The 24,900-nt window shown below is 41.6% G+C and overlaps 1 protein-coding gene and 1 long non-coding RNA gene across 13 annotated transcripts in view; both read left to right on the top strand.

The window, feature by feature from the left end:
* vps13c (vacuolar protein sorting 13 homolog C) overlaps positions 1 to 20,112 on the top strand; it is a 120,751-nt gene extending 100,639 nt beyond the window's left edge. For 2 of the 11 annotated variants that reach the window (XM_035999820.1, XM_035999823.1), the window contains exons 77-88: positions 4,806 to 4,887; positions 5,056 to 5,169; positions 5,259 to 5,334; positions 6,464 to 6,627; positions 6,710 to 6,755; positions 7,578 to 7,701; positions 8,988 to 8,999; positions 9,406 to 9,520; positions 15,348 to 15,439; positions 16,890 to 17,013; positions 18,962 to 19,045; positions 19,202 to 20,111. In XM_035999820.1, the coding sequence (XP_035855713.1) occupies positions 4,806 to 4,887; positions 5,056 to 5,169; positions 5,259 to 5,334; positions 6,464 to 6,627; positions 6,710 to 6,755; positions 7,578 to 7,701; positions 8,988 to 8,999; positions 9,406 to 9,520; positions 15,348 to 15,439; positions 16,890 to 17,013; positions 18,962 to 19,045; positions 19,202 to 19,303 (1,135 nt within the window). In that variant the 3' untranslated portion in view covers positions 19,304 to 20,111. Of the gene's footprint in view, positions 1 to 4,805; positions 4,888 to 5,055; positions 5,170 to 5,258; positions 5,335 to 6,463; positions 6,628 to 6,709; positions 6,756 to 7,577; positions 7,702 to 8,987; positions 9,000 to 9,405; positions 9,521 to 13,527; positions 14,101 to 15,347; positions 15,440 to 16,889; positions 17,014 to 18,961; positions 19,046 to 19,201 lie in introns of those variants that run through there. The other 9 variants (XM_035999824.1, XM_035999825.1, XM_035999826.1 and 6 more) reach the window with 7 other exon arrangements.
* Positions 20,113 to 20,246: 134 nt separating this feature from the next.
* LOC116062376 lies at positions 20,247 to 21,369 on the top strand. Of its 2 annotated transcripts, none has more exons than XR_004107939.2 (2): positions 20,247 to 20,306; positions 21,070 to 21,369. It is a non-coding gene; the product is annotated as an uncharacterized LOC116062376 (long non-coding RNA). The 2 variants fall into 2 exon arrangements; XR_004107940.2 differs by lacking the exon at positions 20,247 to 20,306 and adding an exon at positions 20,352 to 20,724.
* Positions 21,370 to 24,900: the final 3,531 nt, after the last annotated feature.

The raw sequence follows: 24,900 nt of genomic DNA on the forward strand, positions 1-24,900 counted from the left end.
CCCAAAGACGGAGGGTCCAATCAACCAATACGACCAATAATTATCAGGTTCCAGTCCAGGGATATGTTATGGAGAGGATCCAAGAGGAACGACTACCTGAAGAACAACCGGCTCCACTTCAAAGAGGATCTGACCACAGCTGACAGAGACACCCGCAGTCGGCTATGGCCTGCCGTGTAGGCGGCGAGGAAGAGAGGAGAGAAGGCCTACTTTGTGGGAAATAAGGCGTTTGTTAACGGGAAAGAGATTAAAATAGACTGACAAAGAATTTAAATAAGCAAACGGAGGTATGTGATAATAATATACTTCTAGGTAAACTTGAATATTCTGGGTAAGATTCGGTCATAATGGTGTAGCCTATATTGTTCTGTTAAGGCAACCAATATACAACACTTGTGCAGTGATTCCTGCAATTCAATTCAATTTTATTTATAGTATCAAATCATAACAAGAGTTATCTCGAGACACTTTACAGATAGAGTAGGTCTAGACCAAACTCTGTACTTTACGAAGCCCCAACTATTACAGTGGTTGCCTCAAGAGCAAGCATTAGCTGTAGCTATTGCGACAGTGGCGAGGAAAAACTCCCTTTTTTGTTAGGAAGAAACCTCGGACAGACCCAGACGAAACCTCGGACAGACCCAGACAATTGTCGGCTAATTTTCAACTGTAGTCCTAATTACCTAGCATGCATGTCTTTATGGTGGGAAGAAACCGGAGCACCCGGAGGAAACCCACACAAACACGGGGAGAACATGCAACTCCACACAGAAAGGCCCGGAACGACCCGGATTCGAACCCAGAACCTTCTAGCTGTGAGGCAGAAGTGCTAACCGCTGAGCCCCCGTGCTGCCTATTCTTTATCTGTTTGTGTTCTGAAATGTCTATTTTTTGTTTTATCTGTCAATGCCAGGGGTATTAGAAACCAGATGAAGAGAAAATGTTTATTCTTATATTGCCAGAGTAAAGGTGCTGATTTTTATTTTATCCAAGAAACTCATGCTTCTGAAACAGATGTGTCATTGTGGAGGAGTCAATAGGGAAGAGATGTGTGGTTTTCATTTGGTAGTAATAGGTCAGCAGGGGTCGCTATATTGCAGGGAAAGTTTAAGGGTCATGTCATCAAGCACCTAATACATACAGATGGTAGATGGATAATTCTTCTTGTAGACATTGACCAATCTCAGTTTGTTTTGGTTAATATCTATGCATCCAATAATAGACCAAACAACAGTAATTTTTTCAACAGTAGAATGTAAAATGAATCACCTCGTAATGGTATTTCCTTCAGCTAAAGTTTTATGGGGGTGGAGATTTTAATACAGTAATGGATGGAAGTATGGATAGATGGCCTCCCAAAGGCAGAGCAACAAATGAATTAGGAAATATATGTAATCAATTGGACCTAATTGACATCTGGAGACATAAACACCCAAACCAAAACATATATACTTGGAATAATAAGGATAGATCTCAACATTCCCGCATAGATTTCTGGCTGGTCTCATCAGACATAGAAAATAAGGTTGACTCAGTGATGATAGAACCCACAGTTTTTACAGATCATAAGGCTGTAACAATTAATGTCAATATTGGGATGGTTAGACACAACCCTAACAAAGATTACTGAAAATTAAATAAATTACTGTTACAAAATAAAGAATTTAAAAAAGAAACCCAAACAATAATTGACAGATACTGGAGTCAAGCAAACTTAATCAATAATTTAGGAAACTGTTGGGAATTTTTGAAATATGAAAATAGGAATTTGGCCTCATCTTTTGGGAAACGGATTGTTAAAGCAAAGAAAGAAAAGGAGTCCCAAATAATTACAAAAGCGATGACATTATCAGAAAAAATAAGTTTATCCAGAGAAGATAAGATCATCTCTACAACTTGAATTGGACAAAATATACGAGGAGAAGGCCAGGGGTGCCTTTATCAGATCTAGGAGGAAGTGGCTTGAACAAGGCGAAAAATGCACTAAATACTTCATCAATTTGGAAAAGAGAAACTTTGAGTTGTCTTCCCTGTGTAAACTTACAATTAATAATCTAATATGCAAGATGTAAAAGGTATTTCACAGTATGTGGCTGATTTCTATCAAAAGTTATATGCTGCTGACTGTGAAAATGAAAGAGATATGGATATGTTTCTGGAAGATATGGAAAGGAACATTAAATGCATTGATGACAGTTTCAAATCAGTTTGCGACCAGAAGATTAGTTTAACAGAAGTACAAAAATGCATTGACTGTCTCAAAGAAAATAAATCTCCTGGGAATGATGGGTTGATAAGTGAATTTTATAAAGTATTTAATGAGTCATTAGCACCTTTTTTTAGCGGCTAAGTTTGTAGAAGCCATAGGAAAAGGAGAATTACCTCCAACTCTTCGACAAGGTCTTATTAAATTGATTCCTAAACCGTGTATTGAGAATTGGAGACCAATTAGTCTGTTAAATAATGATGCTGAGCTATTCGCATTGGTCTTTGCTAAAAGGTTGAAATCAGGATTGGATGATATTATTGATGAAGAACAATCGGGATTCATGCCAGGGAGAAATATTTGTAATAACATACGATTAGTATTGGATATGATTGACTATGATGAATATATATTGGACAATAGCTTTATTTTATTTGTGGATTTTTGCAAGGCATTTGATACCATATGTCACCGATTTATGTTTAAAGTTATTAAGTGTCTTGGATTTGGGAACCAATTTTTGAAAGCTGTCGAAACGCTATATAAGGGTTGCAACATTTCAATTAAGTTAGCTCACGTTACGACTCCTAGATTTGATATTGATCGTGGCATAAGACAAGGGTGTCCACTTAGCCCCTTCTTATTGCTCCTTGTTACACAAATTATGGCTATACATCTTAAAAAAGGTAATTTCCAAGGTATAATTGCCTTAGGCAGATAATTTAAATTATCCCAACTAGCAGATGATGCAACAATTTTTCTAGCTAATAGACATGAAGTGATAAAAGCAATTAGTTGTATTAAGGAATTATCTGATGTGTCAGGTTTAAGAATGAATTGGAGTAAATCTGTTTTACTACCACTTGAGGAATGTGAAATAACCAAAGTTAGTTAGTTAGAAGTTAATGTCACAGTGACCTAAATTTCAGTCCTATAATTGAGCAAATGTCTATGTATCATTATCATTGAACATCCCTTCTGAAATATCCAAAAAATTGGATAAAATCTTATTCAATTTTATTTGGAGGAACAGATGCCATTACTTAAGAAAAGACATCCTGTGCAACATTAGAATAAATGGTGGTCTAGAAGTATTAAGTTTTGAAACATTAAATAATACTTTCAAAGTAAAATGGTTAACTAATTTCATTGAAGAAAAGGACTGTATTTGGAATACTTTCCCTAAATATATATTTGGATTAGTTGGTGGAGTTAAATTTCTGTTAACGTGATTACAAAATTGACCTGTAAAGTTATCCAATTTTCATAAACAAGCTCTGCTGGCCTGGAAATTAATTTACAAGCATAATTTTACGCCAACCAATTACTACATTTGGAATAACAAGGATATTCAATATAAATATAAATCTCTGTATTATTGAAATTGGGTTGCTAATGGTATTGTATTGGTAAAACAACTCCTTAATGCTGACGGGCAGTTACTTAAGTATAATGAATTCTTCTCCAAAGTCTGGTTTGCAGTCACTCCAAGAGAATATGCAACAGTTGTTGATGCTGTGTCGAGGAGTGTGCTGCAACTTCTTAGAGGTTCAGTAATGTCAGAGATCAATCCGTTTAGTAGTGGTATATTCCTTGGGGGGGTTGACATTACCAAGAATAAATGTTCAAATAAACACATCAGGAATTGTATACAAGAGGTAACTCTGCCCTCAGGAAAATTATTTTGGGCTTCAATCTTTGGAGACATGAACTGGCAAAAAATCTGGTTAATTGGTGACAAATTCTGTCTTAATAACAAAGTAAAAGAGGTTTCTTTTAAAATCTTGCATAAAATATATCCAGTAAAAAGGACATTAAAGAGATTTAAACTTGATATTGAATATTCTTGTACTTTCTGTGAACTAGAAGAAGAAACAATCTGTCATTTATTCTGTCGCTGTATGTATACTAAAATATTTTGGGTAGATGTTCAACATCTTATAAGACGAACACTGGGCAATCAATTCAATTTAAAGATAAAGATATTTCATTTGTTTTGAAGGCAATGAGATGGACAAAGATGTTGTCTATTTTGTTCAATTAATCTTGTTATTGGGAAAATTCCACATTCACAAGAAGAAATGGGCGGACTCCAAACCAAGCTTTGAACGCTTCTTTCAAGAACTGCACCAATATGGCAACACTTTAAGAGACATTCAAAATAAGAAGGCAATTAAGACTGGAAGTGTGTTTGAAAAATTTCTCATGTATCGGTGATACATTTGACTTAATATGTACTACACTTTTCTTTTCTACTTTTTAATTTATTTTCTACATATACATTATTTTTCTCTGTATATGCACCTCTGGTATTGACTATTTGTATATGTACATACTGGCGATGTACCTATGTTCTTTACTAAATAAAAAAAAAAAAAAAAGTAATGTAGAGAGATGCATTGTGGGCCGTGGAGAGCCTGCTGTTAGAGAGATGCATTGTGGGCCGTGGAGAGCCTGCTCTGTTGTCCCTTTAATGAAAGGTCAGATGATCAGTTTGATTGTGCAGCAGCAGGAAGAGGAATGTTTTTTCAAAGTAAAAGCTGTAGTTATCTTGTGTCTGCTGGGATGTGAAGCTGAATCTCTCTCTGTTTCCTGTCAGGCTGGCTTTCTTTGAGGTCAGGTACCAGTTCTACCGCAGAGACAAGCTGATGTGGGCCGTGGTCCGACACTACTCTGAACAGGTAACCCGTCATAACCCCAAAACATCACCCATAACCTCTTCATAGTGGGTTGATGTCTGTAAGATAGGAAGAAAGATCCTTTTTGTTTAATATGAGTTCTGGCCCTCTGATGGATATAAAGATTAGATATGTAGTGAGACCAACGGTCGGTGGTGTTTGTGTCTGCAGTTCCTGAAGCAGATGTATGTTCTGGTTCTGGGTCTGGACGTCCTGGGAAACCCTTTTGGACTGATCCGAGGTCTGTCAGAGGGAGTGGAGGCCTTCTTCTACGAACCTTTCCAGGTAACACACACACACACACACACTTTTTAAGTACTGAACTGTGAAGACCTGCACTCTGAGACCTTTAAGTGAGGCTGTGTGTTCCTCAGGGAGCTGTTCAGGGTCCGGAAGAGTTTGCTGAAGGTTTCGTGATCGGAGTCCGCAGCCTGCTGGGTCACACTGTCGGTAAGAGACTGGCTCTCAACCACAATCTCTGGCTTCCTGTTTCCTCCCCTGGGTTAGGGTCAGATTTGGGTTAAAACGTTGGAGTTATTGCTCGCTGTTTCCTCCCATGGCTTCCTGTTCCCGTGGTGTCCTGCAGGATCTTGGGTTAGGGTTAAAATGTTTCGATTTTAAATCCCAACAAAACCACACGGTTGAATTTCAGCCTACATGGACGTTTTGTATCCTAAACAGAGCAGCTTATATTGGTTATATTAGAGAGAGCAACACCGTAGCGGACTGCCAAGTCGCCCTCTCTGCTCTCTGTCTGCTCAGCTGCTGTGCTGGCTCCATGGTGTTTTAAGCCCCCAACTAAGCCTTCAAGGCAGCGCTGCGACCGTCGTCTTCCACCATAACCATTGCCTAATCCTAGTGCCTTCCAGGCAGCGCTGCCTGGAAGACAACGTTGGGGGCTTTAACACCAAACTCTGTGTGCTGCTGAGCGTCTGCCCTCAGGATTGTCGGTAAACTTTTGTTTTTCTTTTTACTTTATTGACAAATTGTCAAGTTTCCAATTGACTGAAGACATGTTATTGTTACATTATGTTGTTAATACATGTTTTAATTTTGACAATGTAATGTGGTAGATTGCGAACAAATGTCAGATATTATTTTACATAAAAGTCTAGTCTATGAATGGCATAGCAACCTGTACTTTAAAAAAAAGAAGTAAAAATCAAGAATCGAATTGAACCGTGACCTTAGAATCGAAAATGTCATCGGATCGAGGATTTGGAGAATCTTGACACCCCTAGTTACTAGATTAGATTAGAGTCAACTTTATTGTCATTTAGCAGAGTCCAGGTACAGAGCCAATGAAATGAGGTTGACATCCAACCAGAAGTGCAAAAGAAGCATTAAATACCAAAGTGCAGGTTGAGAACAGTATTCTGTGCAGTTATGTAGACGATAGAGATTAATTATGTACAACAGTGTATAGTTAGAGATGTGTGTATATATATCTAACTATACACTGTTGTACATAATTAATCTCTATCGTCTATTGTATAAGTATATTGCACAGGTTTATGGGCAGGTTATGGAGGTATATTCCTTGCTGTTCTCATGGTCCCCCCCCCCCGACCTATTGCAGGCGGCGCTGCCGGCATGGTGTCCCGGATCACGGGCTCGGTGGGGAAGGGTCTGGCAGCCATCACCATGGACAAAGACTTCCAGCAGAAACGGCGAGAGGAGATGAACCGGCCGCCCAGAGACTTTGGAGAGAGTCTGGCTAAAGGAGGAAAAGGACTGCTGAAGGTCCCGAGCACTCCCTCACGTCCTCTGAACACTGTCTGTGTTTCAGGCTGATGTTAGTCAGTAACAGTTTGTTTCTCTGCAGGGAGTCATGGGCGGAGTCACCGGCATCGTCACCAAACCGGTGGAGGGTGAGTGGACCACTGGTCTTCCATCCTTTAACTCAGGGGTTCTCAAACTTTTTTCAATAATGTACCCCCTTTGAATTGTGTTTTTAAGCCAAGTACCCCCTGACCAGCGCAAAAACATGTTTACATCTATATAAAGAGGAACAATACAGTGTCGGCAGTAATAGATTCACTAAACAACAACCTTGTAACTGAAAAATATTTAAATGCTACATTTCAAATGTTCAGAATCCATCACTTAATTCATTCATTATTATAGTATAATTATTTTAGGAATTATGCATGACATATTTTTAAATGAGCATTTTGCAAAAAGATCACGTACCCCCTGCAGTACTCCAAAGTACCCCCAGGGGTACGCGTATCCCCATTTGAAAAACACTACTTTAACTCATTATACGCTTCAGCTGCTAAACTTCTTTAGCAAGTCTTTTTGATTTATTATCTGCTCCAGCTTTTCCAACATTGTTCTTAAAATATTCCATTTTTTTCTAAAAGTTTCTGACTTTTTTTCTTCTCAAAATATTCCAACTGATTTCATCAGATTTGGCACAAATGTCCACTCTGACTCAGAGTCAAGTCAAGTTTATTTATATAGCACATTCCATACCCGTGGCAATACAATGTGCTTCACATAAAACTAAATGAACAGAGATGAACTGATCGCATTTAGGAGGTGAAAGGTCAAAGTCACTGGACCCCACAAACCTGTTTTTGGCCATAACTCAAGATTTCCTACGCTAATACAGGCATAGTGTGCTCTCTTTGGGGGGTTTGGGGGTATTGTGGCTGCTGTGATTCATTGCTGGGTGTTTATGTGTTTAGGAGCGATGAAGGAGGGCGCGGCTGGGTTCTTTAAAGGCATCGGAAAAGGTTTGGTGGGCGTGGTGGCCCGGCCGACGGGCGGCATCGTGGACATGGCCAGCAGCACCTTCCAGGGCATCCAGAGGTACTCTCTCTCTACTTCATTGAAACCTCCAGCAGACATCAGATAGGTCCTGTCTCTGCCAGTTGTTCAGGATTATGCATAATGACCTTCCTGTGTTGTCTGTGTGCTTCACAACGTGTCTGCTGTCTGCTCACTAATTTTCACATTTTTCTGCCTTTGTTTTCTGTCTCGGGACGTCATCTCCCGGAGTTCTGTTCTTTCTTTTTCTTGTGGTTTTGGTGTGTGAGTATTTCATGTCAAACACGGTAAAGCTGAACTCCTTCCACACTGCTCATATAGTCTGTTTTCTTCAGAATCTCTTTGAATGTAATCCATCTCAGAAAGGAGTTTATTAGAATCTGCCTTGGTGATTGGTGCACAAACAAACATATTAAAGATGAATGAGAATAAACAATACGTACCGAAACAGAGACAAAGATACACCAGATATCTTTTTAGGTAGTTTAAGCCCTGTGTGCAGATGTCCAGGATGGGGGTCAGTATTCTGATTAAGAGCTGTGAAGGAGTTGAGTTTTACCGTTGGTATTCCTGCATGTTGTTGTCGTCCCGCAGCAGACGGACGGTAAGTCTCGGCATCGTGTCTTCATCCACTGTGTCCTCAACTGATTCATGCTCACATCGTCCATCTGTCTAACTCTGCTCGTAGCCCCCCCCCCGCCTGCTGCAGCACCGTGAGTCCACAGGCTTCGCCCCTCTGTAAGCCCCCGATGGCTGTCACCTGACTCCTAAATTCAAGTTTACAGCTGACCAACGTGAAACGCGATGAGCAGCCACATGGCCTGCTCCGAGTTCACTGAAGGAGAATACTCGTACACGCTGGTCGCTCGGATGCATTTACGTGGCTGTTTACCTTTTTTTGTCTCCGTTTTGAACACGAACGCTTCCCGGAGATTTGAATCAACCAATCAGCTCGCTGGAAGCGCAGGTTCTCACGATGAGTTTTAGAGATTTGGGAGGTTGATGTGTCGGCTCGTCTGAGACACACAGTTACCCAGAACCCCCTGCTCTGTGTTGGTCCATAGAGAAGTTTACTCTCCTGGTTCCTATTGGCTGTTGAGCGCATGCGTTGCCCGGGCGACAGACACAGGAGAGCAAGAGGTCTCACTCTGCTTTCACTGCAGCTTCAGCTGAACCAAACGGCAGCTTCTGGAGAAAACATTTTAACATTTAGATATTTTAGTATTTTAGCCTCTGTTCCTGAAACATTTCCCAGCATCCATCTGTTCTGTGACATCAGTCAGTCCGTAATAACCTGTTGACCGTTATGTTTCATGCTGTCACTGTAGAGGCCATGAAAGGTGAGATATCCCACGTTTCAGAAGCATCCAACAGCATCGTGTGCACTGAACAGAAAGAATGAGCTTCACGTTAATCTCAGAAACGTTGAGACAATAATTCATCTCGCCGCCTGACCCCTGACGATTCTCTCCAACTTTAAAACTCACTTCTTCATCTTTCACCTCAGATGTTGGTTCTGTTCAGTTTAAAGTTTCTCAGGTTGAGGTGAGTGATAACTGGTAACTGTGTGTGTGTGTGTGTGTGTGTGTGTGTGTGTTTGTGTCTGTGTCTGTGTGTCTCTGTGTGTGTGTGTGTGTGTGTGTGTGTGTGTCTCTGTGTGTGTGTCTGTGTGTGTGTGTGTGTCTGTGTGTGTCTGTGTGTGTGTGTGTGTGTGTGTGTGTGTGTGTGTGTGTGTTGTGATGTCAGAGCGGCGGAGTCGACAGAGGAAGTGACCAAACTGCGTCCGGTGCGTCTGATCCGAGAGGACGGGATCATCCGACCGTACGACCTGAGCGAGTCGCAGGGCTTCGACCTCTTCCAGGTGAGATCTCTTTGATTCTTTGACTCTGTTAAATCACAGTCTGTGTCCGCCAAAATCTCCCAGATACACAGTAGTGTAAAGCAAATAAAGATATGTTTATGTAGATTTAAACTTTGGACCGATTCGACTTGTTGAATTCAACATCAAGCTCTCTGATTGGCTGTTATGTTTCAGCCACTTAGTGCCCGAGAAGAATGACGGTAGTGAACGAAGGTGGAGAGCACACAGAAAGCTCTTCTCATATTTCATCTTCATCTGATCAATCCAAACACACACAGCTTTTAGACCTGAACAGACAGACGGACCAATGGACCCCCTAAAGGTTAGAAATAGACAGACAGACGGACCAATGGACCCCCTAAAGGTTAGAACTAGACAGACAGACCAATGGACCCCCTAAAGGTTCTCACTATTGAGAGCAGACTGATGACATGAAGTGGACTATGTATGACACGTCAATGCGTATGCCATTATTGCCGTGTTATCAAGACGCATACTGGCTTTGTAGCGTGTTTATCAACGCTATTTGGCCTCCATTGACTTACATTACCTTGTGATTGCGTGTGAATTGACGCCGTAGCAGAATCACAGATTCAAATTCACTTCATTAGCCATTTGCAGTGTAACCCACATTGGAAAAAAATGTGCAAGGAGCTCAAAGTGCAAGGTCAACACATAAAAGGACACAACATACAAACAGACAAGCAAATGCCACATAAAACCTCAATATTAAAATACTATACAATAAAAATCCATACATAAATTTAAAGTGCCTAGTTTAAGGTGCTTTGTTTAAAGTAATCACAGCTTGTGGAAAGAAACTGTTTAAATAGCGATCAGTGGAACATTTGACAGAACGATACCTTCTCCCTGAGGGAAGCATCTCAAAGAAAGGACCTGCTGGATGGCCTGAGGCATCGTTAGCCAGTTGTAAAGCTCGATTCAAGAGTCTAGCTTTATATGTGACCTCCAGGAGCGGTAAAGTGCAGCCAATAATTCTGCTGGCTGAGCGAACAACTTTATTTAAAGCCTTCTTCTCTTCCAGAGTAAGATTACCAAACCACGCAGTAATACAACTGGTTAGGACACTCTCAATTACACAATAGTAAAAGTTCAAAAGAATCTTAGTATTTTGAGTAAACTCTCGAAGCCTACGTAAAAAGAAGAGGTGCTGTCTCGCTTTCTTAGCGATGTTAGTCGTATTAGAGCTCCAATTCAAATCATGACAAAGAGTCACACACAAGAATTTACATTTCTCAATAATCTGTACATCAGAATCATGGATAGTAATAGGCAACTGATTCCTATTGTGACAAAAATCAATAACAAATTCACAAGTTTTTGAAGTGTTCAAAAGCAAGTTGTTTTCTTTACTCCATTGAACAACATTCTCCACCTCCTCGCAATAATGAGATTCATCATTTGAACTGATCAGCCCAATGATAGTTGTATCATCGGCATATTTGATTATCACATTATTATCATGAGATGCTGTGAGGTCATGAGTATACAATGTAAACAGCAGGGGACTCAAAATACACCCTTGCGGTGAACCAGTGCTAACATACAGCTCATCTGAAATACAACCATTGATTTTGACCCTTCGTGGTCGACAAGTCAAAAAATTTAAAATCCATTTACAAATGGCCCAAAGACAGTCCAAGACATTTCAATTTGTGAATGAGCTTTGTTGGGACCATTGAATTAAAAGCTGAACTGTAGTCTATGAATAGCATTCTAGCATATGATTTATGTACATCTAGATGCTTGTAGACAGAGTTTAAAGCAAAGGAAATGCCGTCCTCAACACTTCTGTTTTTCCTATAAGCAAATTGTAGTGGGTCCACAGACACAGGGATTTGATCTCTGATAGAATCCAACACCAACCGCTCAAAGGTTTTCATCAGGACAGATGTGAGGGCCGCTGGCCGATAGTCATTTCGACACGTCACAGGTGTCTTCTTGGGCACTGGAATTATGATTGATCTTTTAAAGCTAGCTGGAACAGTGCACTTCTCCAGTGACATGTTGAAAAGATCTGTCAGAACAGGAGCAAGTTGCTCGGAGCACAATTTAAGGACACGGGGAGGAATACAATCCGGTCCAGGTACCTTCCTAACCTTCGTCCTGGCCAGAACCCTCTGGACATCCTCTTGAATGATGGTAAAACTCTGCTCATTACAAGCAGGAAAAACAACAGGTTCAACATTTACGATTTCAAAACGACAAAACTCATTTAGTTCATTTGGCAAGGATGGATCAACATTAATGATACATCCTCCTTTAGGTTTCCAAGCAGTGATAGAATTTAACCCTTGCCACATACGTCGGGGATCCCCTTCCATAAAATGACCCTCTATCTTAGCTCCATAGGCTTGTTTAGCAGCTTTTATGGACCTCTCCAAAGAATATCTGGACAGCTTATAAGCAGCAGTATTACCAGATTTAAAATCCATGGCCCGCTGTTGCATTTTCCTATTCACATCCACATTGTACCACGGGTTCTGACTAGCATGCCATTTTATTACCTTTTTTGGAACACAGCAATCAATGCAAAGGTCAATGTACCCAGTCACTGCATCACAATACTCGTCCAAATTTTCTGAATGGAACACAGACCAATCAGTAGCATCAAAGCATCCTTGTAATTTCACTTCACTCTCCTTCGTCCAGCACTGAACAATACATGACGAAGGTTTTGATTGTTTACTCCTCTGTATATATGTAGAAAGAAGTAACACAGAGGAGTGATCTGATTTTCCAAAGGCTGGTCTGAGACTGGATTTATAAGCAGATTTTACATTACTGTAACAGTGATCCAGGATGTGTGCTCCCCTAGTTGGATGTTTAACATGCTGATAGTAGTTGGGAAAGGCAGTTTTAAAATTACATTTATTAAAATCACCAGCTAATATAGCCACAGCATTAACATGGGAGTTCTCAAATTTGTGTACAATGTCACTTAATTCACTCAAGGCAGCAGAAGTGTGGGAGATAAAAGGGGCGGCATTTCAAAATAAGACATTCCAAGTTAACGTTACAAGTTTTGTTCACGATGACACAATCCATGCACCAAAGTTCGTTAATTAGAAAACACACACCTCCACCTTCTGATTTTCCGGTACGCTCCTTCACCCTGTCCGAGCGGTGGACAGAGAAGCCCGGCGGCTGGAAAGAAGAGTCCGGCACGCCGCTATGTAGCCACGTCTCTGTCAGACAGTACACGGAGCAGTCCCGGGCCTCGCGCTGGGTCTTGATGCGGCTCAGCAAGTCGTCCGTCTTGTTCGGCAATGACTGGACATTCGCCAGGTAGATGGACGGCAGCGGGATCCTCGACTGGCGGCCGCGCAGCTTCACAAGCAGCCCTCCTTGCTTCCCTCGGTGTCTGCGCTTCCGCCGCTGATGGCCTGTAGCGTCCCCACTCAGGGGCTCAGCTGTGCGACGTGTGTGGCGATACCTCCGCCCAGTCCCTTCGCTCTGCTCCCGACCTCCGCGGCCCGACTCCTGGCCTCGTTTGCCTGAAGTGGGGCACGCATCGATGTCAGCACACCTCAGTCAGCACACCTCAGTCCAGTAGCGAGTAAAATGAAAGGGAGAAAATCTGCATAGGGAGGTTGGTCGGGGGGGAGGATGGGTCAAACACAGGACTTTCACCCAGGAGACCGGGGATCAGGTCCCGCGTGTGACCTGTGTGTGACGTTTCCTAAACCCAATTGTCGCTTTCTTCTGGTGATAACACGCCAGGTGGCGTGAATGTGTACGAACTGTATACAGCGTAGACATCCACGCGGATAGCTGAAAAAGCGTACATATAACACGCCACTTGGCTTGAGTAAGTTGGCGTGTATGTTTATGAGTCATGATGCCATGTTGATAAGAGGGTAAGCGTCACGGAGGCGATGCCAGCGTTGGCTTGGTCGCCATCTCTTTGGTGTCAGGACTCTTCTTCTCTGCCTCTAACCACTTTGTTCTTCTTCTCTGTCTTGTGTTTGTGTTTTGACATGCAGCCTGATGAGGAATAAACAGGATCCACTGTATTGATTCTGTATCAGATGATGATTCATGTCCTCATCCTTTCATCCTCTCATCCTTTCATCCTACATTAACCTATAAATGCTGTGCTGAGATGATTCTATGCATGCCAAATCTTTCTCTCATACCTCAAACTTTTTACGCTCAGCTGAGTTTGATTCATTTTCTAGAAAGAACATTTCTGCTTTTCTTTCTGGAAGTAGTTTCTATATTTCTGTTTCTACCTCTTTATATTGTATTATAGTTTATGTTTATGACCATCTACACTTAATTTAACCAAAATCAGGAACTTATTTTATTATAGAGCGTTGACTAAATGTCTTCTCTGTCCTAGATCTTTGACATATTTTTGTAAGATGTTGTTTGTCAGTTTGACTTGAGTCTAAACCTGTAAATGAAGATATAATATTTCATATTGTTGTCTCTGTGTGGTGACATATTGTTGGTATGAATGAGTCTGAGTTGATTTTCTTTGTCTCAGCATGACCTTCGTTGCTTGTGTTGAACTTTAACGTTTCTGTTCAATAAAAGTCTTTCTTCACGCTGTCTCAGGTCTGCAGCAGCTTTTATTTCCCAAAATCAGACGCACACATGGGCTGAAATACTCTGATTATTCTCACGGTGATTAATGTTGGACCAGTTCCTGGATGAATGGATGAGTAGTTCTGTCTCTAAAATGTAGATCAGTGTTTTCTAAGATAAACGTCCTCACATGTCATGTCCACAACTCAAAGATCTCACTGTCCTGTCCCAGAGGAGACACTAGAACATATTCATATTTAACAAGCTGACATCATTTACCTGATTATCATAAATGACTCTGACTGATGAATGATTACACACACACACACACGTACACAGACATACACACGCACACACACACACACACACATGTACACACACACACACACACACACACACACACACGTACACACACACACACACACACACACACACACGTACACAGACACACACGCACACACACACATACACGCACACACACACATACACGCACACACACACACACACACACACACACGCAAGCACGCACACAGACACACACACACACACGTACACACACACACACACACGTACACACACACACGCACACACAGACAGACACACACACACACACACACACACACGTACACAGACACACACACACACACACACACACACTCACACACACTCACACTCACACACACACCAGCTGTGAGTTCCTTGCAGTCTCATCTTCCAGCGCTGAAACCCAACGGATATTTGGGGTTATTTCTCTGGCCTGGTGGAGTTTCCTGTGATAGGGGAGACACTGGATAACATGGGAGTCAAGTGACGGACATCAAAATCTCTTCTAAAAACACTTCCTGTGTGGATAGGACTCTGGACTCAACAACCCAACTCAACATGTGTGAGCTGTCCTTCACCCTCTGAGCTGTATTTAGTCTTCTCTGTTTAATCACTGTGTGCTGTCTGCAGGTTGCAAAACAACCAGTTCATCAATCAGTTCAAACCATGTTCCTGATATCAGTCAGCCTGAGACAAGAAAACCATGTTCCTGATATCAGTCAGTCTGAGACAAGAAAACCATGTTCCTGATATCAGCCTGAGACAAGAAAACCATGTTCCTGATATCAGTCAGCCTGAGACAAGAAAACAAGTTTTTATTGTTTGGTATTTTCTGTTACCTGTAGAAAAATGCATCTTGTTTCTAAACCTGAACTGTGACCCTCAGGTGTGTGTGTGTGTGTGTGTGTGTGTGTGTGTGTGTGTGTGTGTGTGTGTGTGTGTGTTTCAGAGGTCAGAGATCAAACAGCTGGAAGGAGAAGTGTTCAGAGATCTCTGTCCGTATCCAGGACACCGAAAGACCAACATCATCATCACCAACAGGTACCATCACTCACTTCCTGTTGGTACAAACCCTCACTCACTCACTTCCTGTTGGTACAAACCCTCACTCACTCGCTTCCTGTTGGTACAAACCCTCACTCACTCACTCACACACTCACTTCCTGTTGGTTCCCTCAGAAACACTTCCTGTTGGTACCAACCCTCAGAAACACTTCCTGTTGGTTCCCTCAGAAACACTTCCTGTTGGTACCAACCCTCAGAAACACTTCCTGTTGGTTCCCTCAGAAACACTTCCTGTTGGTACCAGCCCTCAGAAACACTTCCTGTTGGTAGCAACCCTCAGAAAACGCAGCAAAATTCATGAATAGCGCCCCCTAAAAGTTTTCAAAGTAAAAGCCCCCTCCTCTAACTTTCACGTAGACGTATGAGAATTGGTGGGCATATGTAATATGTTGACGTATAAAAAAAGCCTCTTGGGGTGTACCCTAAACTCAACAGGAAGTCAGCAAATTCGGATTTACTGTGTAATTTTAGTGCGTATTTTGCCATTTCCAAGCGTCATACTTTAACCATCTCCTCCTTCAGATTTAACCTGATCGCATTACAATTTTATCTATGCAATCTAAAGACCTTAAAGATGAAAAGTTATTAAATGTTTGAGTTTTCGTCGAGCTGTGTGGGCGTGGCGGCCATTTTGTGTGTTTCGCCATGAAACAGGAAGTTATTGTAAGCCAGATGTACATCGTCCAATCTGCCTGAAACTGTGCCGTCGTTTATATTTAAATGAACTGCCTGACGTGGACACAGGAAGCAATGCTTCACACTCCCCGCAGGAAGGCTAACTCGTGTGCACATTGTGCGACGGTCGCACAAACACTCAGCCGTGTTGAAGTGCGAGGGCCTGTCCATCGCTGCTTTCAGCTTTAGTTACGTCTGTGTCTAGCTGTTTTACAGTATATTTCTGTGTGTAGTTGTTTTACAGTATATTTCTGTCTGTGTTGTTGTTTTACAGTATATTTCTGTCTGTGTTGTTGTTTTACAGTATATTTCTGTCTGTTGTTGTTTTACAGTATATTTATGTCTGTGTTGTTGTTTTACAGTATATTTATGTCTGTGTTGTTGTTTTACAGTATATTTATGTCTGTGTTGTTTTACAGTATATTTATGTCTGTGTTGTTGTTTTACAGTATATTTATGTCTGTGTTGTTGTTTTACAGTATATTTATGTCTGTGTGTAGTTGTTTTACAGTATATTTATGTATGTGTTTTTTTACAGTATATTTCTGTCTGTGTTGTTGTTTTACAGTATATTTATGTCTGTGTTGTTGTTTTACAGTATATTTATGTCTGTGTTGTTGTTTTACAGTATATTTATGTCTGTGTGTAGTTGTTTTACAGTATATTTATGTCTGTGTTGTTGTTTTACAGTATATTTCTGTCTGTGTGTAGTTGTTTTACAGTATATTTATGTCTGTGTGTTGTTGTGTAGGAGGGTTATGTGTGTGAAGGAGATCGACTTCGTCGGCCATTTTAGCAGAGAGTGGGAGTGTTTGTTTGAGAACTTCTACCGACCTCCGGCAGTGGTGGGAACGGACCTGCTGATCTACTGCAAGGTACAGTCAAAACACTGAGGGGACTGGTTCTGGTTAGTTAGCTTCACCATCAGCTGACTGAGAGGACTGGTTCTGGTTAGTTATCTTCACCATCAGCTGACTGAGGGGACTGGTTCTGGTTAGTTATCTTCACCATCAGCTGACTGAGGGGACTGGTTCTGGTTAGTTATCTTCACCGTCAGCTGACTGAGAGGACTGGTTCTGGTTAGTTATCTTCACCATCAGCTGACTGTTTTCAGGGTTTATAAACTTTAAAATGGAGTGTGTCTTTTTCACTTGAGTTTAGATGCATCCAAAATGTTATAGCTGGTTTCTGTATGTTTAGCAGTAATGGGTAATGTCCTGGTTCTGCTCGACAGGCGTTATTTGGCGTTTTCCTTTGAGTAGTTACAGTTCTTAGACAGAATTCAGTGTGGAGGGGTTCTATTGGCCGTTTGTTCCAAGAGTCATGCTCCAATCTGCTGAGCCGGCCCCAGATGTCCATATAGAGCTATGGGAATGTAAATGTTGAACAGCTTGGTTTTTAATGCACACATTGCCCTGCGTGCTTTTTCTTTGATTGAAGTTATTGTCTTATTGAAATGTCCTGATGCAGATAAGGTCAGACCATGTTACGTATCATTTCTGTGTGTTTAGTTTGGGTGATATTCAAAGTAAAATGGTATTTGGTTTCAAGATATGTTTTTTTTTTAAAGATCATGATTTAAGTTTTCTTGAAATTGACCTCCAAGTCCCAGTTATGGCAGTATTGTTCCAGGATGGACAGGTTATGTTGTAGACCATCTCTTATTGCAGAAAACAGAATAAGATCATCTGCATAAAGCAGGTATCTAATCTCTATTTTAGGGATCTTTCACACCTAACTCATTTGGTCCAGACTTTTTAGACTTTTCAGTTTGATCCAAACTAATCTCGCTTTGCCAGACCTTCCTCCACAGTGCTGCGGAGGAAGGTCTGTCTAGTCCACACAGCATTCCTGGATGGTAGAAAAACCTGCTCTGGTTTATTGGCATTTCTTTAAACCAATCACAATCGTCTTGGGCGGTACTAAGCTCCGGGCAGAGCAACTGTGCCTCTGCTAAATAGCCTCAGGGAAGGAACTTGTTTTGGTGGAACATGTGTACGTTCAAAAGTAGTTTTAGTCGTGCAACAGAAAACTCAGATTGGACAGATAGTCTAGCTAGCTGTCTGGATTTACCCTGCAGAGATCTGAGGAGCAGTTAACCATAGTCCTCACAAATCCACCAGAGGTTAGAACGCCAACACAAAGGAAGCCCAAGGCGACGGATATCCGGCCTAGATGAGTCGGCAATGGAACAATCCCGGAAGTTGAACGTCGAGGATATAGACTACATCCGAACCAAAATTACAGATGTGAAACCTCCGGACGGAACAGCCAACATTTGGTCCTACTAAAGAGGTACTCTTGGTCCGGATCAAACTGAACCATGGTCCGCTTCGTTTCTACTGTAAAAGCCTTTTTTGGAGGGCTCGGACCATCGGATCAAATACAGGAAGCTCTTGCAGACTACCGTTGTGTTATAAGACCGGGGAAGCTCCTTTAAGGAAAAGTCCTTCATGCCAAATAAAATCAAAACTTTTTTTAGTTTTAATGTATTTATTTTTTATTCATATAAATGTTTAATATGTTTGTATGTTTGCAACAATCACCAAAGCTAATTCCATGTAGCATAACTACTGTGACAATAAACTCTGATTCTGATTCTGAAAAGCTTTTTAAAGTCATTTTCCCTCCCTTGTTATGGTGGACATGTTTGTTAATAAAAGTATGTAAGGTGTATATAGTATGATCGTAGCTTTGGGCATTTGGAGAAGGCGAATTTGACATTTACTAAGTACTGTATGTTCTTTTCTTGGATGAAAGTAATTATCCTGGATTTTAGGATATACAGATCATGTTTCCTGAGGTTGTCGCTGTGTATTTCAGGAGCAGCAGAAGTTGAAGTTGCCAAAGAGAGATGGCCAGGAGCCGGTGAGGAACGTTCAGCTCAGAGACCCAAACACTGCTCAGGTATCGAGGAAACATTCGGCAGATTAATGGATAAAGAAAATATTCTTTAGCTGCAGCCGTAGCCATCTTTTAGTCTGATATCCAGTTACCATAGTTCATCACTGTGTGTGTGTGTGTGTGTGTGTGTGTGTGTGTGTTTACCATGGTGACCTACAGAAGCTGCAGGCAACCATCTCCGACGCTCGGATGGCGCAGCAGCAGCACCACATGGCGAGGCAGAAGTCCCAGCGCTTCCTCAAACCAAACAACAAACAGTGAGGTCACTTCCTGCCCAGGAATGATCGACTCTGTCGCACTGCTGCTTTAAGAAACATAACCCTGTAGAGACGTAGCTTAAAACATAAATATATCATCCATAGAGAGGTCCACCATGGGACTTTATTTCAGTAAAAATGTGTCCGTATTACACACTTACTGACACTTTCTTCACTTGATAAATTATCTTTTAACTGACAACCATCAGATGTGTAATTCATGGCTCAATTCTAACAGGATCTAAACATTATTAGTTTCTCCCCGTTCACTACCGGATACTTTTTACTGAAATAAAGTCCCATGGTGGACACAGGAAGGGGCGGGACTTACACACAGGAAGGGGCGGGACTTCCCCTATCTGTAATCTCAGGCGCACTGTCCAAAGAGCTGAGGGTTTGATTCCCAGCAGACTCTTATTTTGAATGATGCTGTGAGGCATTCTGGGTTAAAACCCTTCAACAAATGAAGTCATGTGATTGTTATTGAATTATTTTTTACAAGAAACAAACGACTTCATGTCGCTAAAGAATGAAACATTCAGTCATCCTGATTATTATGATTTAACACTCATGGATATAAATGTGCTGACCAGTTCATTTTTAATTTGATTTATTTGAAGTCCCCTCAGTTTGGGGTTCTTCTGTTTGTCTGTCGCACTGTCAACATGTCGCACTGTCAACATGTCGCACTATCAACATGTTCACTGTCAACATGTTGCACTATAAACATGTTCACTGTCAACATGTTCACTGTCAACATGTTGCACTGTCAACATGTTCACTGTCAACATGTTCACTGTCAACATGTTGCACTGTCAACATGTTCACTGTCAACATGTTCACTGTCAACATGTTCACTGTCAACATGTTCACTGTCAACATGTTGCACTATAAACATGTTCACTGTCAACATGTTGCACTGTAAACATGTTGCACTGTCAACATGTTCACTGTCAACATGTTCACTGTCAACATGTTGCACTGTCAACATGTTGCACTATAAACATGTTCACTGTCAACATGTTCACTGTCAACATGTTCACTGTCAACATGTTTACTGTCAACATGTTGCACTGTCAACATGTTCACTGTCAACATGTTCACTGTCAACATGTTCACTATAAACATGTTGCACTGTCAACATGTTGCACTATAAACATGTTCACTGTCAACATGTTGCACTATAAACATGTTCACTGTCAACATGTTCACTGTCAACATGTTGCACTATAAACATGTTGCACTGTCAACATGTTCACTGTCAACATGTTCACTATAAACATGTTGCACTGTCAACATGTTGCACTATAAACATGTTCACTGTCAACATGTTGCACTGTCAACATGTTGCACTGTCAACATGTTCACTGTCAACATGTTGCACTGTCAACATGTTGCACTGTCAACATGTTGCACTATAAACATGTTCACTGTCAACATGTTGCACTGTCAACATGTTCACTGTCAACATGTTGCACTGTCAACATGTTGCACTATAAACATGTTCACTGTCAACATGTTGCACTGTCAACATGTTCACTGTCAACATGTTGCACTGTCAACATGTTCACTGTCAACATGTTGCACTGTCAACATGTTCACTGTCAACATGTTCACTGTCAACATGTTGCACTGTCAACATGTTGCACTGTAAACATGTTGCACTGTAAACATGTTGCACTATAAACATGTTGCACTGTAAACATGTTGCACTGTAAACATGTTGCACTATAAACATGTTGCACTATAAACATGTTGCACTGTAAACAGGTTGCACTTAACAAATCTACAATAACCAGGGTGTTGATGATGAGTTTGCTGTTGATCTTCAGAAAAGTAAACGTGGAAATAGTAATCCAACAGGTTTATCTGAATATTTAATCCATATATGATTTAACAAGGTCTTTACAATGTTTCTTTTATTGGTCGATAAATCAGAGCAGATTGTTTTGTTTACAGCTGAAGAGTCTACACGTGTGTTTGATTCCGGCATGAAGAAATATTCTTTCTGATTTTCTGTTTGTTTCGATTTTGAACTTTCAGTCTGAATAAATTTCTGTAAAGAATCAACGTCTACTGAACTGCTTTTACTTTGTGATCAGAGACGTGTGTGTGTCTGTGTGTGTGTCTGTGTGTATGTGCGTGCACGCACGTGTGTCTGCGCCTGTTCGGTCTGGCTCACATGCATTCAAGAGGGCCGCTAGCTATGCTCATGCCTTTTCCGATAACAGCAGAAGTCTGTGGAAGTCTCTGTTTCAACACGTCTGGGTCAACCTGGTTCAGTTTCCATCCGTCTTCACCCCCTAACGGGTCGGGGGGGGGGACCCCAAACATCCCTTTCCCGGGTTCAGTTTCCTCTCAGATTAAACTCTGGTTAATAAACTTTAGGATGTCCGTCAGCTGATTAAACCGCAACTCATCCTGTCTCCACGGAAACTGATTTATGGATTTATGGTTTCCTTGACTACATTTTGACGACGCCCTGTTCCTGCACATCTGAGACAGGAAGTGAAGACTCATCACGTCTCGGGTCATCGTCATGTGTTCAGTCAGTTTCTGATGAGTGAAGATCATTTTGAACAAGAAGTTAAACCGGTTAAATATGAAGTCATCAGTTTATTAAAAACAGAAAAAGACAAACGAGGCTGAGAAAGAAATGAAGAAAAGCACACGTGTGAATGTTTTCTGATCAATGCCGTACTCCAATGTTTCCTAGCCAGGGGGTACCCAGCGGTAAGGGGGTACTCCGTGGTTAGGGGGGTACTCCCATAGACAGTGAAAGAAATGGACACAGCCAGGCCATAGACTTCGACAGAGACAAGTGAAGGATATTAGAAGTCTCTTTCCCGGTGATGGCTGAGCGTTACTGAGCAGCCTCCAACTGAGCTTGAAGACGTAGATGTGACGTGAGCAACCTGTCTGAAAGTTGGAAGTCTTCTGGTAGCTGTGCCAAGAGAAATCTCAATCATTCCCAATCTTGTGGATAAAGTGGATCGTGGATAAATGTTACTTCATATGAATTCACTTGCCACATACCAATGTATTTCCAATTCAATTCAATTTTATTTATAGTATCAAATCATAACAGGAGTTATCTCGAGACACTTTACAGATGGAGTAGGTCTAGACCACACTCTATAATTTACAAAGACCCAACAATTCCAGTAATTCCCCCAAGAGCAAGCATTTAGTGAGACAGTGGTGAGGAAAAACTCCCTTTTAGGAAGAAACCTCAGCAGACCCAGGCTCTTAGTAGGAGGTGTCTGACAGTGCCGGTTGGGGGGGTGATGAACAGTGGCAATAATAGTCACAATAAAGATAATGGAACAGTGACCACAAATGGTAGGCGTAGTAGTTCATGTCATAGTAGGGAACTGCAGGGCGTTACAGGATGTAGCGTGGCACAGCAGAGCATAGCAGGACGCCGCAGGGCACCGTAGAGCGTAGCGTTGCTGAAATATTTTGTTCCAATGCTTTCATGGACTCTCTATGACCTTCTCCCTTGACTTGATCAATTGCCTGCGAGCTTCTCCTGTACTATACGGTAATTTCTCTGTGATTAGAGTGCATGTCGGAAAATAGCGCGGACACGCTCTTCAAAACCGTGAGCGGGCACACGCACCACTCGGCGAAAAAGGGAGAGAAAGAAAACAGAGACTGCGCCGCACGCACACAACTCTTTTGTCTTCCGTCAAGAATGAGTAATTTATACATTTTTTAACATAATTTATTCATGACTAACGGAGGCTATCGGCCACTTGGAAGTTGGAACAAAGAAATAAAATAAGTCCTCCAGAAGCCAGCCTCCGTTTCACCTCCTCAGCATCCATTTACACGCCAATCGAAACGCTTCACCTGACCGCTCGTTTACTGCGCAACTCGGAGCGCAAGCCCGAGCCCGGCCCAAGCCCGTGTAACATGATAGAAATTAAGACCGAACCTGACCGAACCCATCGGGTTCGGGCAAAGATCTTCAGCGCTAACCTGAACATGTTGGAGTTATGTGAAAACTAGTCTAGGCTGAAATAGTTTGCTAATTGCAGAAATAGTTAGCTAACGGCTGAAATAGTTAGCTAACGACACCTATGACACCTATAAAGAGAGACTTCGCATTTATAATTTGGCACTGAGAAATGCAAGGCGGTCCTTCTTCTCTGAGATTATTGCCAGAAACAATAATAATTCACGTGCTTTGTTTGCTACTGTTGATAGATTAACAAACCCTCCGGTGCCAGTAGCATCTGAATTTTTATCCACCAAGGCCTGCAATGAATTTGCCATCTTCTTCACAGATAAAATTCAGAAAATTAGACAAACAGCTAGTGCCTCCATATCAGGCACAGGACCTGTGTTGTCACAGTGCCCAGGAAAAGCAGGTCCCAATATGACACAATTTCATATGATTACCACAACAAACTGGAAGACATTATGAAACAACTAAAAACCTCCTCCTGTTGTCTTGATGTTCTACCAACAGACGTTTTCAAAGGTGTTTTGAGTTGTTTGGCTTCAGATCTTCTACAGATTGTAAACACGTCTCTTCTCTCAGGTATCTTCCCACAGGCCCTGAAAACTGCAGTCATTAAGCCACTCTTAAAAAAGAACAATCTAGACACGTCACTAATGAGCAACTATAGGCCGATATCAAACCTTCCATTTTTAAGTAAAATCATTGAAAAAGCGGTCTTTCAACAACTCACCTTTTTCTTGTCAGTACACAACAGTTTTGATGCCTTCCAGTCGGGTTTTCGACCACACCACAGCACTGAGACAGCTCTTGTTAAAGTCTGTAATGACATCCACTTAAACACAGATAGTGGCAAAACCTCAGTCTTGGTGGTGCTTGATCTCAGTGCTGCATTCGACACGGTTGACCATGACATATTACTAGAACGATTGAAAACCTGGGTTGGCTTTTCAGGCTCAGTTCTAAACTGGTTTGAATCCTACCTAAAGAATAGAGACTACTTTGTGTCTATAGGCAATTACGTATCTGAGCATACAAACATGACGTATGGTGTTCCCCAAGGCTTGGATCTGGGACCTGGAACATCTATATGCTTCCTCTAGCTCGTATTATGGTAAACAATAAAATAAGTCACCATAGCTATGCCGACGATACACAACTTTATGTAACTTTAACACCAGGAGACTATGGCCCAATACCAAAATTAACGAGGTGCATTGAACAAATCAACAACTGGATGTGCCAAAATTTTCTTAAATTAAATGAAGGAAAAACTGAGGTGTTAGTTTTTGGAGCAAAGGACGAACGATTAAAGGTCAGCACTCAGCTTCAAGCGGCAATGTTGAAAACAACAGACAAAGCAAAAAATCCAGGTGTAGTCATGGACCCAGACCTGAATTTCAACAGCCACGTTAAGACAATAACAAAATCAGCCTATTAAGGACTACTAGCCAGTCAGAAGCAGAGTATGAGGGCGTGTCCTGGCAGTACCTAGGTAAGGACTACTAGCCAGTCAGAAGCAGAGTATGAGGGCGTGCCCTGACAGTACCTAGGTAAGGACTACTAGCCAGTCAGAAGCAGAGTATGAGGGCGTGCCCTGACAGTAGCTAGGTAAGGACTACTAGCCAGTCAGA

Source organism: Sander lucioperca, chromosome 3 (genome assembly GCF_008315115.2).
Source record: "Sander lucioperca isolate FBNREF2018 chromosome 3, SLUC_FBN_1.2, whole genome shotgun sequence".
Classification (NCBI taxonomy): Eukaryota; Metazoa; Chordata; class Actinopteri; order Perciformes; family Percidae; genus Sander; species Sander lucioperca.